Source organism: Arvicola amphibius, chromosome 4 (genome assembly GCF_903992535.2).
Source record: "Arvicola amphibius chromosome 4, mArvAmp1.2, whole genome shotgun sequence".
NCBI classification, from domain to species: Eukaryota; Metazoa; Chordata; class Mammalia; order Rodentia; family Cricetidae; genus Arvicola; species Arvicola amphibius.
This window is the reverse complement of record NC_052050.1, coordinates 37,585,493-37,604,359: the sequence shown is the minus strand read 5'-3', so window position 1 is coordinate 37,604,359 and position 18,867 is coordinate 37,585,493. Positions and strand designations below refer to the sequence as shown.

Here is an 18,867-nt window from a genome sequence, read left to right as displayed (position 1 = left end):
TCTGCAGAATATGAACCAACAATGGGAAGACAGACATGCTGGAGTGAGAAAGAACATAATTGCTAACAGCTAGGTACATAATGATACAGAATTTTAAGTCTTAAGTCTTAAATCTTAAGAACTTTAACGTTCATGTCTTTTTATAGTTTTTAAAAGTTTTACAGCCACCATACATACAATCTAATATAATTTTCTTTTACAAATTCATAATTGCCATGAGTTCAAGGGTACAACAGCCAAGACAGCATCCCAGCACACCCCTCCCTACCCTCCCATTGCACTCATTTATTTAAATAGGAACCTCCAACACTGACACAACCCCTGAAACATAGTAGGTGCTCAGTCCTCCAACACTGACACAGCCCCTGATACATAGTAGGTGCTCAGTCCTCCAATGATGACACCACCCCTGCCACATAGTAGGCGCTTAGCTCTCCAACACTGACACACAGCCCCTGATACATAGTAGGTGCTCAGTCCTCCAATGCTGACACAGCCCCTGACACATGGTAGGTGCTCAGTCCTCCAACACAGATACAGCGCCTGTCACATAGTAGGTGCTCAGTAAAGCTTTACCAGACTGTTGTCTTGTCTCAGGAGAATGGGAAGAGGGCAGAAACACATGTACAAGCAGCAAAGGCAGAGGCTTCCTAAGAAAGGCTGAGAGTTTCCTGAGTCCACCCAAACTGGAGAGACTGGCAGCTTCTCTTGGGAATTTGACACCCTAAGAATCACTGCCCTCTACCCTGGACAGCCAAGGAGAAGACTGTGGTTGGGGACTAAGGCCTGGTGGCCAGGGTATGGCAGTAGCTGATGGGCTACTACAGCTGGTGCCCTCGGCTACAGATGCCACCCTGAACCTGCACTCTACGCAACCATCTACATTTCCCTTCCATCCACAATTCAATGTCTGCTCCCATTTCCCAAAGTGACTTAGATACCACACCGGCAATATCAATTCTTGGTTTACTATCTTTGCAAAATGACTCTGTGCAGTAGCCCACCGTGCTCTCCCATCTCAGCATTTGCCCTCTAGGAATACCCTAGTTCCAAGCATGCTCCCACTTTTGACCCCCTGTGTACAGTGGTCTCCCTAAAATTCCTAACCATCATACTGTTCGGAGGAGAAGCCAAGCTATCCACATGGACATTTCCTATCTCCTCCATGGATCTTGAATCTCTTCTAAGAGTCTACTTCCCTCTGGTACCCTGTAGACAGTCATAACACCCAAGTACCCTCTTATTGAACGTTATCAACCACTGAAAGAAAGGACCACTTGGAGTCAGACTGTGGATGGGCTCGACCCCACACTACTGGTTTAAGAGAGTCCTGCCCATGCCCTGGTGTTTCTGTCTGTAATATGAAGGCAATGTGATACAGTCTGAGACACACTCCAATTCTAACCTTCTGGAATAGCCTTCACCTTCTCTGAGGATGCTCTGCTTACAATGGGATCCATAGACCAATCATCCATTCATATCTGCCATCCTCCTGTGCCCCAGGGCAGATGGCTCCACAGCCCAACAGTGAAACCGAGATGAACACGCTGTCTGATGTAGGTAGAGGCTCCTCCTTAACCCAACAAGTTTCAGCCTTAGAACTCTCCATCTCCACATGAAGGACAGCCTTCATCCTCAGGCTCCCTGATGCCCTGTTCCTACCTCTCATGCCCACCTTATTTTCCACCTCAGGGGACGGTCGTTTCTGTCACTGTCCAGGCATCAACAGGCTAGGTCTCCTTGAGGGAACGATGAGACTGTATTCCAGGGTATCTGTCCTGACAAGCAGCAGACAAGGAGGATGTCGCCTGAATTGAAATGCCATGGAAAATGGACTCCATGCAGACCAAGAGGCCAAGACCCAAACCCTTGATGTGTGACCACGAAGCTGCATCAACCCTGAACGGTCCTGAGAGAGACCAGCTTGTATGCTGTCGGTGAACATAGAGCACATGACCAGGGAGTTAGGTGACAAGGCTGAGGACAGAAAGAACAGCAGAGACAGGTAAGAAGAGGAACAATGAGGTAGGAGAAGCTTGTACTTTGTGAAATGACCACAAAGGACCCCAGGATACTGCTATGCCCCTTCCACTTTTAAGTTGGAAACACCGAGGAGGTCTGGCTCCTTCTTTGATTATGTTCTGTCTTAGAGGAGCCTGCTGCACTGGGAGGACTGGGGCAAGCAGGTGAGCTGGGGTAATTGAGCCAAAGGTGAACAAGACTGGATCCATCGTCCAGCTTTCCTCATTTGCTCTACTTTGAGTCTGACTGTCCTCCCAGCCTTGGTAGGCTTATCTCCGACACAGGTCCCCAGAGGATAGGAACATGAGGCATTTCCTAGGAACTGGGTAAAAAACGGCTGTATGCTTAGGTGGGCTACACACTCTGTCGGGAGGATATACGCATCACTAGGTATCAATCCTTATTTGTGTACTAGAACATTCTTTGTCTGGGTTTCCCAAACTTGTTTTTTTTCTGCCTCGCTAGCAAGTGTGAACACTGCATCCTTCCTCTGGGGTTCTATCTCTCTCACACACACCCATCTCAGTCACCATCTTTGGTGTACCACTTCCCCCTCCAGCGTGCACCCCACTTCTCTGCTCCAGCTCTCTCCTTTCTCTTCCGTGATGTCACTGCTGGGAGAAGACAATCAGGGAGGAACTCTTCACTTTCAGCCAACTTCAGTTTCCTTCTTGATACCATGACATCATCTTTATTTAGGAAATTCCATTTTCCTCCCTACACCCCCAACCTCTGTCCCAAGCCCCAGAGTCCCTATAAAAAGGGGTTCCCAACTCAGACCAGCACAACACTCAGCCAGCTTCTGAAGCTTCTGGGCTCTGCAGTCTCAGCTCTGTACAAACCCCTCCTGCAGCAACACCATGAAGCTCTGCGCATATACCCTCTCTCTCCTCCTGTTTGCAGCTGCCTTCTGCACTCCAGCGCTCTCAGCACCAAGTAAGCTGATTCTCCCATTGCTGCTCTGAGACCCAGTGGGTTCAGTTTTCCAGCTGGGGCCAGCCCAACAGCAGGGTTTGGGCAGGGGGCAACAGGGAGCTGGGAGGATTCCAGAGTTTGCCATTAAACGTAGAGACTACCAAACATTACTACTTAAGCTCCTGTTTCTTTAAGATTTAACAGTCGAGCCAGGTGGTGGTTGTAGATGTCTTTAATCCCAGCATGGGGTGGGGGGGCAGAGGCAGGTGGATCTCTGTGAGTTCAAGGTCAGCCTGGTCTACAAGAGCTAGTTCCAGGACAGGCTCCAAAGCTACAGAGAAACCCTCTCTGGAAAAATTTTTTTTTAAAGAAAGAAAGAAAAATAATAATTAATAGCAAATAAGGGAAAATGGTGGGATGAAGCCAGGTATTGAATTGACTTAATCTCTAGTTTAAACTTGTCTGTCTTTTTGCCTTGATTTCCCCACCTGTAACATGAAGGAAATGGGAGATGTTTTGAGACTCATTCCAGTTTCAATCTTCTAGAATTTTTTTCTCTTCTTCGAGGATGGTCTTTTTAGAGCAAAAGTCCCACTCTGGGTGGATGGCCATGCATTCAGGGCACCATGTTTCCAGCTCTAGTAATAGGGATGCTCCGTGAGGATCTAGAGTGGATAGCACCAGGCACAGGTTTGACCTTGCCCTTGCTTTCTCTTCCAGTGGGCTCTGACCCTCCCACTTCCTGCTGCTTTACTTACACCTCTTCGAAGCTCCCTCGCAAATTTGTGACAGACTACTATGAGACCAGCAGCCTTTGCTCCAAGCCAGCTGTGGTGTAAGTATACACTGGAGTGAGGGCAAGACTCCAAAAGGGCCAGATGCAGGTGAAAGGACTATTGACCAGAAGGGATTCAGTTCTAAGGGTCGAAGCTGTGCCAGAGAACAGCGAGGTCATGAGTCACTTTTTGAGTTCTGATAATTGCTGGATGGTCATTAAAATGGGGGGACACTCTTGCGGTAGAAGATAGTATCTAGAGGCCATGAAACCAGAATCAAGTAAAAAAAAAAAAAAGATGTATACTATACGTGGAAAGGCAATTTCAAGGAGCAATGAAAAATTGGACGACCTAGTCATATTGATCCTAAAACCCATCGTTTCCTGATATAGGGAACCCCTGGGATCACAGCTACACACCCAGGGCTCAGAGTTACAGGAAGTCTAGACGGGTCAAGGTTATCCAGGAAGGATCCCATCTACTGTGGTTGCCCATAGAAGCAATATGCATAGAGTGGCATGCCTATCACAGCCAAAGGACAGTGGTAGATGTCCTCTAAGGTCCCATGGGATTCTCATCTGTCCTCTTCTTCTTCTCCAGATTCCTGACCAGAAAAGGCAAGCAAGTCTGTGCTGACCCCAGCCTGCCCTGGGTCAACGAGTACGTGAATGACTTGGAGATGAACTGAGCTGCAGGAGGAGCCGCGTCAGGGAGGGCCTCCTGAGCCCTGACACTTCCCGTGGAGAAGTGCCTTGCTCCTTCCATTAAGAATTCCTGTCCTACTTCTTAATTTAAATCTTCATAGAGACTTATTTTATTTGATATTATTTCTACTATTTATATTTAGTTGAAGGACATGTGTCTCCCATGGAGATGGTCCACCATTACTGTTTCTTTGCTATTGTGGATATGATCGTGTAATTGATTTCATGCATTTCATAATAAATCTTTTTTTAAAATATCGATTGTGATTTTAAATTGATTTTCATTTGGGTTGAAACTGCCTGGTGCTATTAGGGATAAACTCCAGTTGGCAAAATCAGCGAGAATGAGTAAATACTGAGACCTTAACGTGCCCCCTTGGCTACATGGACTCAATGAATTCTCTCAATGCATCTAATGAACCAAACTCAAGGTGGAGACACAACTATGACAGGAAGTGGCTAATAGCCCAAATGACCTCAAGTGTTGTCTGTGTGACCGAGACCACATCAGATCCTCCCCGAGGCCCATAAGATAATGCATGTAGCCTATCTCTAGAAGGAAGATTTGACATCTATTTTGAGAAGAGTTTTAGTATAATCATGCTTCCTTGTGCACAGGGGATTGTATGTTAAACCAGGAAACTTTTTTTCTAAACCGTACTATACTTTAATTTGCCCAAAATAAAGGACCCTATATCATCTCTAGATGTTTGATCCAACACGGGCTATTGAGTCCTGTTGAACTCGATTTCCTTCCTTCCTCATTCAGTCTGACACTCCGCTGGCCCCTAAGTACAGTGTATACCATTTCCACTCCTCCCCCTCTACCTGCTCCTGTGAAGGTTGCTGTCTCAGCTCTGCTCTGCCTGAGGTTGCTGGCTTAGTCCTGACTTCACAAATGTCCCTGGTCTGGATCTGCTCCTGCTTTCATGGAGTTCACTGTCCGAGGCCTGCTCTGGCCCAGGTTGCTGTCTCAGTCCTGCTGTTTTGGAGATCGCTGCCTCAGACTTGCTCTGGCCTAGGTCACTGGCTCAGTCTTGCCCCTATGGATATCACTTCCTCAGGCCTACTCTTTCCAGTCATGTTTGATTCTATCCATGGTCTCTGGGCTATGAAGCCTCTGGGTTCTGGCACCCCAGACATTGTCAGACAGATCTTGACACGTACAAAGAGGGTACAGTGCTGTTCCGTGGACCTGACCCCCCAACAGCTGTCAGGGTTGTATCCCTGCTTCTTTCCAGACTGTAACTCTCCCTGCTCTCTGAAACAGTTTATGGGCTCAGGCTAGCTAAGGCTGTGTACCAAGTCAACATGCCTAGTGGCACCATGGTGGTCCTTAAAGCAGTGGACTTAAGTGGCCAAGATCTGGCCAGTTGCATGTGTAAGCACAGAGGCATGCAAACTGAAGCAGGGGCCCGGACTGGAGCAGCTTGCTTCACCCACCTCTGTATGTCCTGTCTGTTTCTTGATGGCGGCCGTTTTGAAGGAGGGAAGGAGGGAGCTGCACTCTGAGGCTGATGGCAGAAGAGCCTCTGGGTGCTAAACTGAAGGAAACTACAGAAAGGTTTTGATAAAATTTTAAGTTAACTGGAAATCAAGAAAGAAGCAGGAGACAAAAATAATAACGAGGGAAATGGAAAGAGAAATTTGTCTAAAATAGCAATGTTGAAGAAATCAGAGAAACGGGCTGAAGGTATATAGGAAGTTGTAGAAGGCCAGGTGATGTGAAATATGTTTGCTGTGGTTTTTCATACCTGCACATACTAATTTGTCCTTCCCCAGAACAGAGGCCTGTACTTCCTTTCAGAAGACGCCCTTCCTTTTCTTTCTCCAACTTTAAACTGATATGAAATTATGTAGATACATATGTATCTTGATTAAGCTCAGCAAACAGCAAAATCCATCACAAGTAACTGGATAGAAAGTCAGATTTAAAAGAATCTGAAGTTTTGTTTTCTTCTCAGTGAAAACACAGTATTTCCTTAGCACCAACAAAAAATGGATTCCTGTAAGTCTGTCAGGGTCTGGCTGTCTTCCTAGAAACCCATCTAAGGGAGAGATTCCAACCTGGAAGCTGCTCTGGGTTGCCTGGGGCCACAGCTCACTTTGTACGTGACAGGGTTCATTAGCTCAGGCTTAGGTTGGATTGGCTTCCTCCTCAAAACAGCTACCAAACACCCTGAGAAAGCCAGAGCATTCTACCATATAGACATATGGCCCTGGTTGAAGTCTGGAATGTCTGAATAGGAAAAGGCCAGCAAGTGGTTTTAGTGTGCACCAGCATGGCCCAGAGGCTCTTGAAATCACGGCTTGATGGGCCCACTGCCTAAAGGTTGGTAAAGCCTTGCAACTTGTGTTTCTGGTTCCGGGTGATGCTCACCTTTGGAGGGAGAGCCACCATTGCCTTAGCAGTCTGCCTTGTGCCCTTTGGTTCTATTCAGATGGAAGCAACAGAAGATTCCATAGTGACCTTGACAACTCTGGCAGTTTCTGCAGGTAAACTGAGGTCTCCTACAGTTTGGGCAGCTGGACTAGCGTCTCAGTGGACAGCCAGGAGATATTTAAAGCGCTCAAAGCTCTCAGGTTAGCTTCCCTGTTCCATAGTTTGCAGGTAAAGTAAAAGGCTTAAGTAACTGTCCCCTTTGCTGGTAAAACTTCAGGAGAGCAACAATGTCACCAACAACCCTGCCAACTTGGGGACAAGTTTTAAAAAAATACATTTTTAAACAAATACATTTCATTTGTTCATTTTGTGTGCATGTGGAGATCAGAGGATTATTTGAAGAAGTTGGTTCTCGCTCTACCACAGAGGACCTGGAGCTAAACCATGTCATGAGGCTTGGTGGCAGGTACCTTTATCCATCCTGCCAGCCCCAGGAGTGCTTCTCTATTGGACCGCTGACTTGCCTGATCGGGGGTAGATGCTTGACTGGGCAGTTGCTGCAGGTCAGTAGAAAAGTCTACAAGTAAAAGTTGGGTGTGTTGACTTGGTTGTTTCATTTATGTTCTGATTTTGGCCGAGTAGTTTAAGCTCTCTGAGCCTTGCTTTCCCTTTCTGTCAGGTGGGGATGGTTGATTGTGCAGTCTCAGGTGCACTGCCGCACTGGCAGGTGCTTTAGTCTGCTCTCGATTGCCATGACAACACACACGAGAACCTCAGTTCAACGGAAGAAAGGTTTATTTCCTCTCATGGTTTCTAAAGATGACCAGGGTACTTTCAGGCAAATGGCGAGGCCTTATCACGGCAAAGCTGGGATGTGAAGAAAAGCAACGAAGAAATAGTTCTTGCTGCTACCACAGAAATCCCACCCAACCCTCTAAACCCATTAAAGTATGACTTCAATACAATCCATGAGGTCAGAGCCCTCATCACCTCTGAACACTGCTGAACTGGGGACTAATATTTTAATACATAAGCTTTGGGAGGGGAAGAGATGTGTGGCATGGTGGTGCCTTTAATCTCAGCAATTAGGAGGCAAAGGCACTCAGATCTCTGAGCTTCGGGTCAGAGCGGGTTATAGAGTGAGATTTGACTCAAAACAAAAACAAAAAGCCAGATCAAATGGACAACTTACAAAACCCACCAAATTTAGAGTAATCCTCAAAACTGTTCTTAAGAAAGCTTGATACCCAGGATGTAAAACTAAATTGCCACTTGATGATATTTCTTTAAATGTTGACCTTTTCTAGAGCAGGTTCATTATGAGTTGATTCACAAAATAGCCATCATTCCAGTGGTCGAGAGCCATACTTCCATTATGAAGGGGAGATCTCCATGGAAGCCCACCCATCCCTTCCCACACCCCTGGATTCTATTTCATATCTCTTTATTATTTGCTGTTTTTCCTCTTCATCTGTAATTCTGATTTTCCAGTAAATGAAATAAAACTCAATTCCAGTCACTTATATAAGATCATATTTATTATTCCTCTGTGCAAACAAAGCATCCATTGTTTCTTTGTCACTGTGGGACCTTGTCACTGTATCTACCTAGAACAGGCTGGTGACAGCCACTCCCACTGTCACCAAACACAGTGTGAGCAAGGGGAGGGGGAATGGGTGTTGGAAAGTACCCTGAGATCGTTCAGAACTAAGCATCACAAGAACAAGTGTGACAATAAAATAAATTACAAAATTAAATAATATGAAATTAAATTAGAATTCAAGTTGAGAGTCCCTGTGTGTGGCTACTTGGCAGCAAACAGTTTACAGGATATGGAGCTGTGGAGGTGGCTGGGATATTCTGAAACTTAGGACCCTGCTCCACACAGGGCCCAAGAATGTTTCATGGTTTCTCACTGCTTCCAAGCCTCTCAGGCATTCAGCTCCAGGTCAGTGATGTATTCTTGCACCCAGGTTTCTTTGGGGTCAGCACAGACCTGCCGGTTTCTCTTAGTTAGGAAACTGTGGAGAAAGAGCTGGGTCAAAAATAGGATCATCCTATAGAAGAGTCTGAGGTCCTCTGTGGCATCTCCATCCAGACCTCCTATCCGAAGAGATGCCCTAGAGAGCCTCTCTCACTGGCCCCCTGTGAGGATCCTGTGCTCCCCACTCCATGGCTGATAAACCAGCCCTCACCCTGTTCCATACCCCACCATGTAAGGGAAAGCAGGAGAATAGAACTTACATGACACCTGGCTGAGAGCAAAGGCTGCTGGTCTCAAAATAGTCAACAATGAATCTTCGGTCAATCTGCCGGCTATAGGAGAAGCAGCAGGAGGTTGGGGTGTCAGCACCATCTGCAGGGGGAAAGGCAGAAAGTGTTCAAGTCAACATAGAGCAGGAAAATCAGCCAACACTACTTTCTTGACAGGGTATGGAAGGCTATGGATCTGACAGCATTTGGGACCAGAAATGCCTTCTGTATCTGTCTTTGTTTCTGTTTCTGGTCTCTCTTTCTCCACTGTGGGCTTTCTCTTTCTCTGTGGGTTACCCCATGTCCCTTCCTCAGCTTTCTCTGATACAAGAAATTAGCAAAGGACACCTGAGGCATGGCCTAAGGCATCCCAGAGACAGAGCTCCCTAGGCATCCTAGGGCTGGCTGGTAATTGATTGACATCAGTCACCTCCCTCACTACGAATCCAAGTCCCAGGTACCTTCAAAAGGTTAGACATCCCCACCCCAAAGAGAGAAAAATAAAAGTCTTAAAGAGAAAGATCAGTTCCTTCTCTCTTGTAGACTCTGAAGCCACAGAAAAGACAGCTGTGGTCTGCTCAAGACCAGAGTAGGGACACCCCTTGTAGCAATGTGGACTCACATGGAGCTGAGAAGACTTGGTCACAAAGAGCCATGGTGCAGAGAAGGAGAGCAAGGGCAGCTGTGGGGACCTTCATGATGCAGAGCAGGTGATGGAGCTGGGGCTTGTCAGCAGAGACCGGTCCTCACTGCCGCTTGTGTCCTGCTGGCATCTGAAGCCATATGCCCCTTCTCTTTATAGGCAGCCCCGGCATAAGGGGAAATGGAATCCGGGGGTTTGGAGGGAAATTTTTAAGCACAGCAATGGTGTCGTGTTGGATATTGCACAACCCAGGGTCCTGGGTGACCCAATGGGGCTCAGGATATCCAAGAATAGAATCTCTGAGGTATAGTCCCAGCTCTCAACTCGTGACCTCTTCTTACTTCTTGAGGGGAAATTAGTTTTTCTGGTGAGCGGGAGGAGCTAGGACAATGTCAACCCAGGGCTATTCTGAGCAGGTCCCTTCTGAGAGAAACCGCTCTGTGAGTGAACACTGTAGCCCTGTTTCTCACCATGGAATGGAAACTCTGTCATTTTTCAGCTTCTCTAACCGCATGGATGGAAGAGTTGTGGATGGTGGCACAACAGCCCCTCCCCCACCACCATGAGCAGCTGAGTCAAAGCATTCGCAGCTAGAGCTGTAGGGACTTGAGGTCACATTTCGGGTATTTGTCTAATCATCAGCTAGGGAGTGAGTAGACCACTGGGGTAGGGAATATTTGGGGATCATAATGATACTTCAGGTGTGGGCGTCGATACGTGAGGAGCCTGAAAATATTTATGCTTATTAATCGAGAAAAAGCCTTTCTAGGAAAGGGTTTTGTGAAAACAGTCCAAATTGAAGGCATCTTTAAACATAGAGAGAGCTGGCTCCAAACTCTCCCCTCAGGAATTGGAGTTCATAGATTTGATACAATAAAACGGTGGAGGGCTTTAGGCATAAGCAAAACAAGGACACCCCACAGGAAGTCACTCCTTTCTAAGTGTCCATAGAGTTACATCTTAAATTTTATTTTATACTGGTTATTATTAGTACGATGCATGTGTGCAGGGCACAAATGTTTCTCTGTGTACGTGAATGTGCCCTGTGCTGTAATATGTATGTGGAAGCCTGAGGACAGGATTCATGCATCTTTCTCTTCTTTATTAATTTTTTTTCTGCTTTCAGGTTAGTGTTTTATCTTTCCCTTCTTTTCAGGAATTGAACTCAGAGAGTAAAGTATATGTAGAAATTGAGGCTGCTTGCTAAGAAATCTTGCCAGCCCTCTAATGCATTTTGAAACGAGGGACATTTCACAACCTGTCTCCCAAAGTGAACACCACCAGAACAATCTGAGGTGCTGCTGACAGCATCAAAGATTCGCTAAGATTGACCTTTCCTGATTCTAAGAATTTGTTTCAGGAATTCCCATATCAGGGGCTTGAGAGATGTCTCAGCAGTTAGAGCACTGGATGCTCTTGCAGAGGACCTGAGCCCAGTGTCCATCACCCACGGGCCAGCCCACAACCACCTGGAAATGTAGTTGCTGGGGATCCAAGCCCTCTTCTGACTTTCTCAGGCTCATACATGCACCCAAACACTCACATGCATACAAAAAAAATCAATAAAGTTTAAAAGAGAATTCTCATTTCATAGAAAATGAAAATTAATTGCTGGTGACAAGAGGCTAAGTTTAATGCCTTAAAATGTGCTCCATTCCTGTGTCCTAAGACATTTCTTATGGGTACGGCATAGCATTATCTTCACTTAAATTCTTGAGAATTTCATACATTAGTAGTGTTGATGGGAGCACAAATGTCCTTTATCTCACAGGAAAGCTCTGGAAAAACAAGAGTGCTGAACACACAGGGTTGTCTCTGCAATGGGAGAGATGTATAGCCTGTTTTCCACCCAGAAGGCTGGGAATGGAGGTGGTTAATAGCCTGGTGATCTTTGTTGTCTGTAGGGACAGCCCATACCAAGTCCCAGAAGCAAGACCAGAGGTGGCCAATGGTCTAGGTGACTTTTGCATTATTTTTATGCCCAGAGGTTTTCCTGAGCCCCCACAACTACCACTGCAGATACTTTAGTAGTCTAGGTGGCCTGTGTGTTACCCGAATGTCCAGGGAGTCCCCCAAGATCCCAAAACTATGGCATGAAGTGGCTAATAGCCCAAATGATCTCAAGTGCTATCTGTGTGACCGAGACCACATCAGATCCTCCCCTAGGCTCAAAAGATAATGCATGTAGCCTGTCTCTAGAATCCATCTTCATGGAAGAAGTGACATGTATTTTGAGAAGAGTTTCAATATAACATGCTTCCTTGTGCACAGGGGATTTTATGTTACACTAGGACACATTTTAATAAACTGTACTATAGTTTAATTTGCCCAAAATAAAGTGCCCTATATCAGACTCTAGAAGTTTTATCCAACACGGACTATTGAGTCACTCATGTTGAACTAGAATTCCTTCCTTCCTCATGCAGACTGACACTCTGCTGGACGCCACATAAGAGGTTACATCATTTCCACACCTCCCCCTCTCTAACTTCCCCCATGGCTCCCAACTCGCTCTGAAATTCATGACCTCTCCTTCTCTACTCATTTCTGTTACCTACTGAGTCCATCTCACACTGCTCTTACGTACATGTGTTTGCGGCAGAGCAGTTGGATTTGGATAACTCATTGGAAGTTTATCCCCAGAGAAAGTCCCTCTCTTGACAGCCATAACTTGCCTGTAGTTTTTCATCTAGGGAGTGGGGCTTTGTGAAATTTCCCCCATTCACCTTGGGATGTGGACTAGTGCTGTAGAGGCCTGTGTCCTAGTCCTCTGCTCTTACAGTCTTTAAAGCACACAGTCTGTTTCTGTTCCTCCTGGTGATTCCTAAAGCTGGTAGCAAGAGGCATAAAGAAAAGTGAAGATCAAGGGCAATGGTGGTTTCACCAGGGATCAGGCATCCAAGTTTCTTCCCATTTGCTATCAATTCTAAAGAAAAGTGTCATAATCGCTAGTTTCATTAGAAACTACATCCCAGGAAAACCAGGAGTGGGGAGACATGTCTGTAATCCCAGCACTCTCAAGCTGGAGGCATCAGAACCAGAAGTTCACGGTCATCCTCAGCTACATCATTGGCTTGAGGCTAACCATGGGTATGTGAGACCCTGTCTTCTAAAACAATACACCTTGACTGTGTCCAGTCTCATCAGGACCTTCTTAACAGTCCATGTTCTTTATCTCCTTACTGTTTCTGCTAGAAACCATCAGACATCCACCCCCATCACTCTCTCACTTCTTAGGAAGCCACGTTCGTACCTACGATTTAGTTTCTGAGAGCTGGGAGAGGAAGTGAAAACTGCCACGTCAGCCACTTTCAGCACGGGACACTTTCTATTTCCAGCCTAACAACACTTACTGCAGTGGGTCCTCAGTCATCCATGTAAAGTTTTGTTTTAAATTTGAATGATGTCCTTTTGGTTTTAAACAAATTCGAACAATGTCTTACTGGTAGAGTCTGGATAACACATCCTAGCACATGTAGAGTCTAACAGGATGGTTTTCCTGACCAAGTCACTAATTTAGTTGTTTTCTTTTGAATGAAGGCAATTGATGGAATATATAATCCTCAGTGTCTATAGGGTTGTAAGAATTTTTTGTATCAATCCCCAAACCAGGAAATAGTCTTCACCATGTGTTCTCACTTGGTTTAGAAAAATGACATGCTCATATGCCTAATATGTGTTTAGCACACACATTGAATGAGTCATGGAAGGGTTGAGTTAGAAGAGTCTTAGAAATGCTGTAGGTGACAGACTGGTGTTTCCAGGAACAATGGCTTGCTTGGGGTCACACATAGAACTGGTCAGCAATACACTTCACCATCAGCAATATTTTCCACTGCATCTTCCACAAAGCGAGACGGCCTGACACATAGTGAGATTTAACACACATTTGGTAAATGAATAAATCACAGATTGGATAAAATGTATTATGCTTGAAAACTCATAATAGAGCTAAATACTGATGGGAAGAGATGGATAAAAAAAAAGACCATAGTGACAAGATCTTTTCTTCTTTAGGGAAAACACCATGATCAATTAGCAACCATAACAGAAAGTAGCCAGTAGTCAACACAATGGACCCCTCCTTGGTGTCGAGGGCTTAATCTGTGTCCTAGCTTTACCGTTCACTCCGCCTTCCCACAGCCCCACCACAGCTCAGCATCCTACTTATGAGCCCAGGGAGTCTGGTGGGGCAACTCCTCTTCTCTGTCCTTCCCTCCGACTGCTCTGCTCGCCTCGTCTCACTTCCCACACTTCCCATGATCCAGCTCTGTCCAGTGACTTCTTTCTGGTTTCCCCACCGTGGTTCCACTTCCCTCAGTATCAGTCTCTGCTCTTGTTTGGCAGCTGTGGCCCCACGAATGGGCTAATTGATAATAACACCTTGTTAGGTCTACCTCTGCTTTCCATAGTTTGCAGTAGGCAAGGGCACATCACTTATGAAGACAGAAACAGTATCCTGGAGTCAGGCTTCCTTCTCACATCCAGGAGAGGCAAGGTTTCAATGAAGCCATCCCTTCATTTTGTTGTGAGCCCTTCATTTCCTGCCAGATTCTTGCCATTTCCTCTGGTGTGTGTGTGTGTGTGTGTGTGTGTGTGTGTGTGTACATAAATTGTAGAACTGTAGCTCTACTTGTATATCTTTATACTGGACTCCATCCACCCCCTGACTTCTGTATTATCTATCCTCTGAAAACATCTTTCCTGATCAAGCTTCCAAGTCAGAGGCCAGGAAGTCACAATCGCTTTGACTCCTCTCTCTGCTCCCACAACTTCCAACTTCCTACATCTATTTAGACACCTACCCTAGTCTACATTGGAAATTGAAGCTGGTGTGGGGATGTGCTGGAGAGATGACTCAGTGTTAAGAAATGGCTCTTGCAGAAACCTGAGTTCAGTTCCCAGCACCCATGCTGGGCAGCTCACAACTGCCTACACTTCAACTCCAGAGGCATCGGATGCACGGGCTTTCATGAGTACCTGATCTCAGTTGCACACACCCACACATAAACTCACACACCTATATATAATTAAAAGTATAATAAATCTTTAAAAAACAAAAATAAACAAATAAAAATAAAAAACCAAAAAATAAAAAAAATAAAATCAACTTGAATAATTTCTTTTAAAATATGTTTTAAATTGTCTGCTCTGTATTTTACATCCCGACCATAAAGCTCCTTTGCCTTTCCTCCTTGCTGCCCTGATCCATTCCTTCTCCATTTCTCTACAGAAAAAGATAGACCTCCCATGGATGTCAACAAAACATGGCATATCAAGCTGCAGTAAGACTAGGCACCTTGCAGAAAAGGGTTGAAAGAACAGGCAAAGGAGTCAGAGACAGCCCCTTCTCACTGATAGGAGTCCCACAAGACAGCCAACTACACAACTGTAACATATATGTAGAGGGCTTAGGTCAGTCCCATGCATGCTCCCTGGTCATAGGTTCAGTCTCTGTGAGCCTTACTAGCCAGGTTAGCTGATTCTGTGGATTTCTTGTGGTGCCATTAACTCCTCCGGCTCCTATAATCCTTCCCTTACCTCTTCTGCAGGATCCCTGACCTCCACCTAATGTTTGGCTGTGGATGTCTGCATCTGCTCCCATTAGTTGCTGGATGAAACTTCTCTGATGGCTACGGGGCTAGGCACCAATCTATGAGTATAGCAGATTATTATTAGGAATCATTTCATTGAGTTACTCAGCAGGGCCACAAGCCGCGAACTAGAAGCAGGGTTTCCTCCCAGCTTCACCTAAGTGGTCTTACTAAGGACCGCCACCGTTCCCCCGCCCCCGCTCCCCCCCCACCACAGTCTGCTCTACCTGTGACATTCCTCAAATCCACCCCGCGGATGTTTCCAGTGACATGGAAACTTACTGTGACCTGCTCCCCCCCCCCCCGTCCCCCGCCTGCCTACCTGGCTTTCAAGCCGTCCTTCAGACTTGCTGATTGCCAAGACCATGCCTTTGCGAACTGCCCGCAGCTGTCTGTGATGAGTGCCCACTGGGCAAGGCAGAGGATCACTGTTCTGCCCAGCACAGGGCAGAGTGAAAGAGCCTGGGCACGAGCCCGTCCCGTGGCAGCCGTGGGATCCACAGTGAGATCAATAAAGACAATTTCTATTTTTGGTATACATATAGTTTTACTACTTAAAAATATTTATTTATTTTATATTTATGGGTGTTTTGTCTGTATGTCTGTCTGAACACCAGAAGAGGAAACTGGATCCCATATAGTTATAGACAGCTGTGAGCCACCAGGTGGGGTCTGGGAATTGAACCCTGGACCTCTGGAAGAGCAGTCGGTGCTCTTAACCACTGAGCCATCTCTCCAGCCTCCAATATCTTCATTCCTTACACGTAAAGGATTCTTCTCCACTCCCATTCCCTGCTGTCCCCATCCCTCCCTGGTGCCCCTTCTGCTGTCACATCACATGTGTCCATTTGCTCCCTCCCCTTGTCTTTGAAAGCTATTAAAATTACCAAACATTCTAAGCTTTTTTTAAAAAAAGAGAAGTTCATGGATTCTATTGCTCAAGACATGTGAACCGAGAGACCGCAGCACGCTGACCGGACTTGGCTGTTAAGCTTTTAACAGAAATTTGCAAAGAAGTGAGTTTCCTTCTCAGACTTACTTATCTTAGCGCCAGACTTCCTTGGTTTCATTTCCAAATCTGTGGCGTATCAGCTGTGTGTTCTTCTGTAGGTTAGTCACCTCTCTGTGCTCAGAGCTTTCATGTGTGACAGAAACTAATAATGATACCGACTTCAAAGCACCCCTGGGAGAATAGAACAGGTTAGTACTTAGGCTGGTACTGACTCATGGTTAAGAGCTGTGTTAAGTCCTAACCACATTACTATCATTCACTTGTTTTTTGTAAATTCCAACTTTTTTAATTAAAAATAATTTCAGTTATTTTAATTGACTAATAACCGGAACACAGACTTTACATGTTTACAGGCACCATATAGTATTTTAATGTGAATAACTGTATGATTCCAAACCAGGGTCTGCATATCCATTGGGTAATTTCTTGGTGGTGAAATCATGCATGATCTTTCTCCTTACTCTGTTGAAATATACAGTACATTACCATTGTCCTTGCCTATCCCACTATGACATAGGACATAATAAATACAGCTCACTTATAAGAGCTCATTTTATTCTGAATAACCAACACCCATTCTCTGGCTAGCTAGAGAGTTCTCAGCTCAATTTAGAGAAACAATCGAATGGATGGACCTACCTATGTATTAATGCATTAAACACAAATGTTAGTGCTTCCGAGTGATGGAATGCCACATATTCATCAATACTGTATTTCAGGAATGACTCAGTCTTCAGTAACTCTGCAGAATATGAACCAACAAGGGAAGAGAGACATGCTGGAGTGAGAAAGAACATAATTGCTAACAGCTAGGTACATAATAATACAGAATTTTAAGTCTTAAGTCTTAAATCTTAAGAACTTTAACGTTCATGTCTTTTTATAGTTTTTAAAAGTTTTACAGGGCTAGAGAGATGGCTCAGTGGTTAAGAGCACTGCCTGCTCTTCCAAAGGTCCTGAGTTCAATTCCCAGCAACCACATGGTTGCTCCCGACCATCTGTAATGAGGTCTGGTGCCCTCTTCTGGCTTGCAGACATACACACAGACAGAATATTGTATACATAATAAATAAATAAATAAATAAATAAATATTTTAAAAAAGTTTTACAGCCATCATACATACTTTTGGCAAAAGAAGAACAACCTAATATAATTTTCTTTTACAAATTCATAATTGCCATGAGTTCAAGGGTACAACAGCCAAGACAGCATCCCAGCACACCCCTCCCCACCCTCCCACCGCACTCCTCCTCACCCTCCCAGGGTAACCCTCCCCACCCTCACACCGCACCCCTCCCCACCCACCACCATATTCCTCGCCACCCACCCACCGCACCCCTCCCCACCCTCCCACCGCACTCCTCCTCACCCTCTGTTTCTTACACTCTTGCTGTCCCTCTTCCAATGCTTCACATCTTTGGAAATCTCTCTCAACACTGCACAACCACCATTTGTAGTGGGATTTCAATCGTATTTTAATAAGTAAAGACTGAGTGACGAGCTGAGAGTAAACAGCCCACTGGTCAGCCTTACAGACCCGGCTATGGTAACACACATCTTTAATCCCAGGAGCCACACCAGTTGCCATAGAAATCGGGGGTGCATGCCTTTAATCCCAGCCCTAGAGAGGATTATAAAATGGGGAGGAGGGAGACAGCTCTCAGACAGTCTCATTCTGAGATTCCAGGAGGCAGGATCTCCATTTCAGACTGAGGGCGAGGAAAGAGCTAGTGGCTGACTGTTTTGCTTTTTAGATCTTCAGGTTGAACCCCAATTTCTGACCTTGAGTATTTATTAATCGTGCTTCATTTATTTAAATAGGAACCTCCAACACTGACACCGCCCTTGTCACATAGTAGGTGCTCAGTCCTCCAATGATGACACAGCCCCTGACACATGGTAGGTGCTCAGTCCTCCAACACTGACACAGCCCTTGTCACATAGTAGGTGCTCAGTAAAGCTTTACCAAACTGTTGTCTTGTCTCAGGAAAATGGGAAGAGGGCAGAAACACATGTACAAGCAGCAAAGGCAGAGGCTTCCTAAGAAAGGCTGAGAGTTTCCTGAGTCCACCCAAACTGGAGAGACTGGCAGCTTCTCTTGGGAATTTGACACCCTAAGAATCACTGCCCTCTACCCTGGACAGCCAAGGAGAAGACTGTGGCTGGGGACTAAGGCCTGGTGGCCAGGGTCTGGTAGTAGCTGATGGGCTACTACAGCTGGTGCCCTCGGCTACAGATGCCACACTGAACCTGCACTCTACGCAAACATCTACATTTCCCTTCCATCCACAATTCAATGTCTGCTCCCATTTCCCAAAGTGACTTAGACAACACACCGGCAATATCAATTCTTGGTTTACTATCTTTGCAAAATGACTCTGTGCAGTAGCTCACCGTGCTCTCCCATCTCAGCATTTGCCCTCTAGGAATACCCTAGTTCCAAGCATGCTCCCACTTTTGGCCCCCAGTGCTCAGTGGTCTCCCTAACAGTCCTAACCATCTCATTGTCACGAGGAGAAGCCAAGCTATCCACATGGACATTTCCTGTTTCCTCTATGGATCTT

At 45.6% G+C, this 18,867-nt stretch overlaps 2 protein-coding genes across 2 annotated transcripts; one reads left to right on the top strand and one right to left on the bottom strand.

The window, feature by feature from the left end:
- Nucleotides 1-2,822: 2,822 nt before the first annotated feature.
- LOC119813081 (C-C motif chemokine 4-like) lies at nucleotides 2,823-4,516 on the top strand. Its single transcript, XM_038328198.1, has 3 exons — nucleotides 2,823-2,958; nucleotides 3,658-3,772; nucleotides 4,314-4,516. The coding sequence occupies exons 1-3, from the start codon at nucleotides 2,883-2,885 to the stop codon at nucleotides 4,399-4,401; spliced, it is 279 nt and encodes a 92-aa protein (XP_038184126.1). The 5' UTR covers nucleotides 2,823-2,882; the 3' UTR covers nucleotides 4,402-4,516.
- A 3,804-nt stretch (nucleotides 4,517-8,320) lies between these two features.
- LOC119812946 (C-C motif chemokine 3) lies at nucleotides 8,321-10,050 on the bottom strand. Its single transcript, XM_038327991.1, has 3 exons — nucleotides 9,676-10,050; nucleotides 9,045-9,156; nucleotides 8,321-8,821 (listed from the first exon to the last, which is right to left on the bottom strand). Exons 1-3 carry the CDS (start codon nucleotides 9,749-9,751, stop codon nucleotides 8,731-8,733), a joined length of 279 nt encoding a protein of 92 aa, XP_038183919.1. The 5' UTR covers nucleotides 9,752-10,050; the 3' UTR covers nucleotides 8,321-8,730.
- Between the last annotated feature and the right edge of the window lie 8,817 nt (nucleotides 10,051-18,867).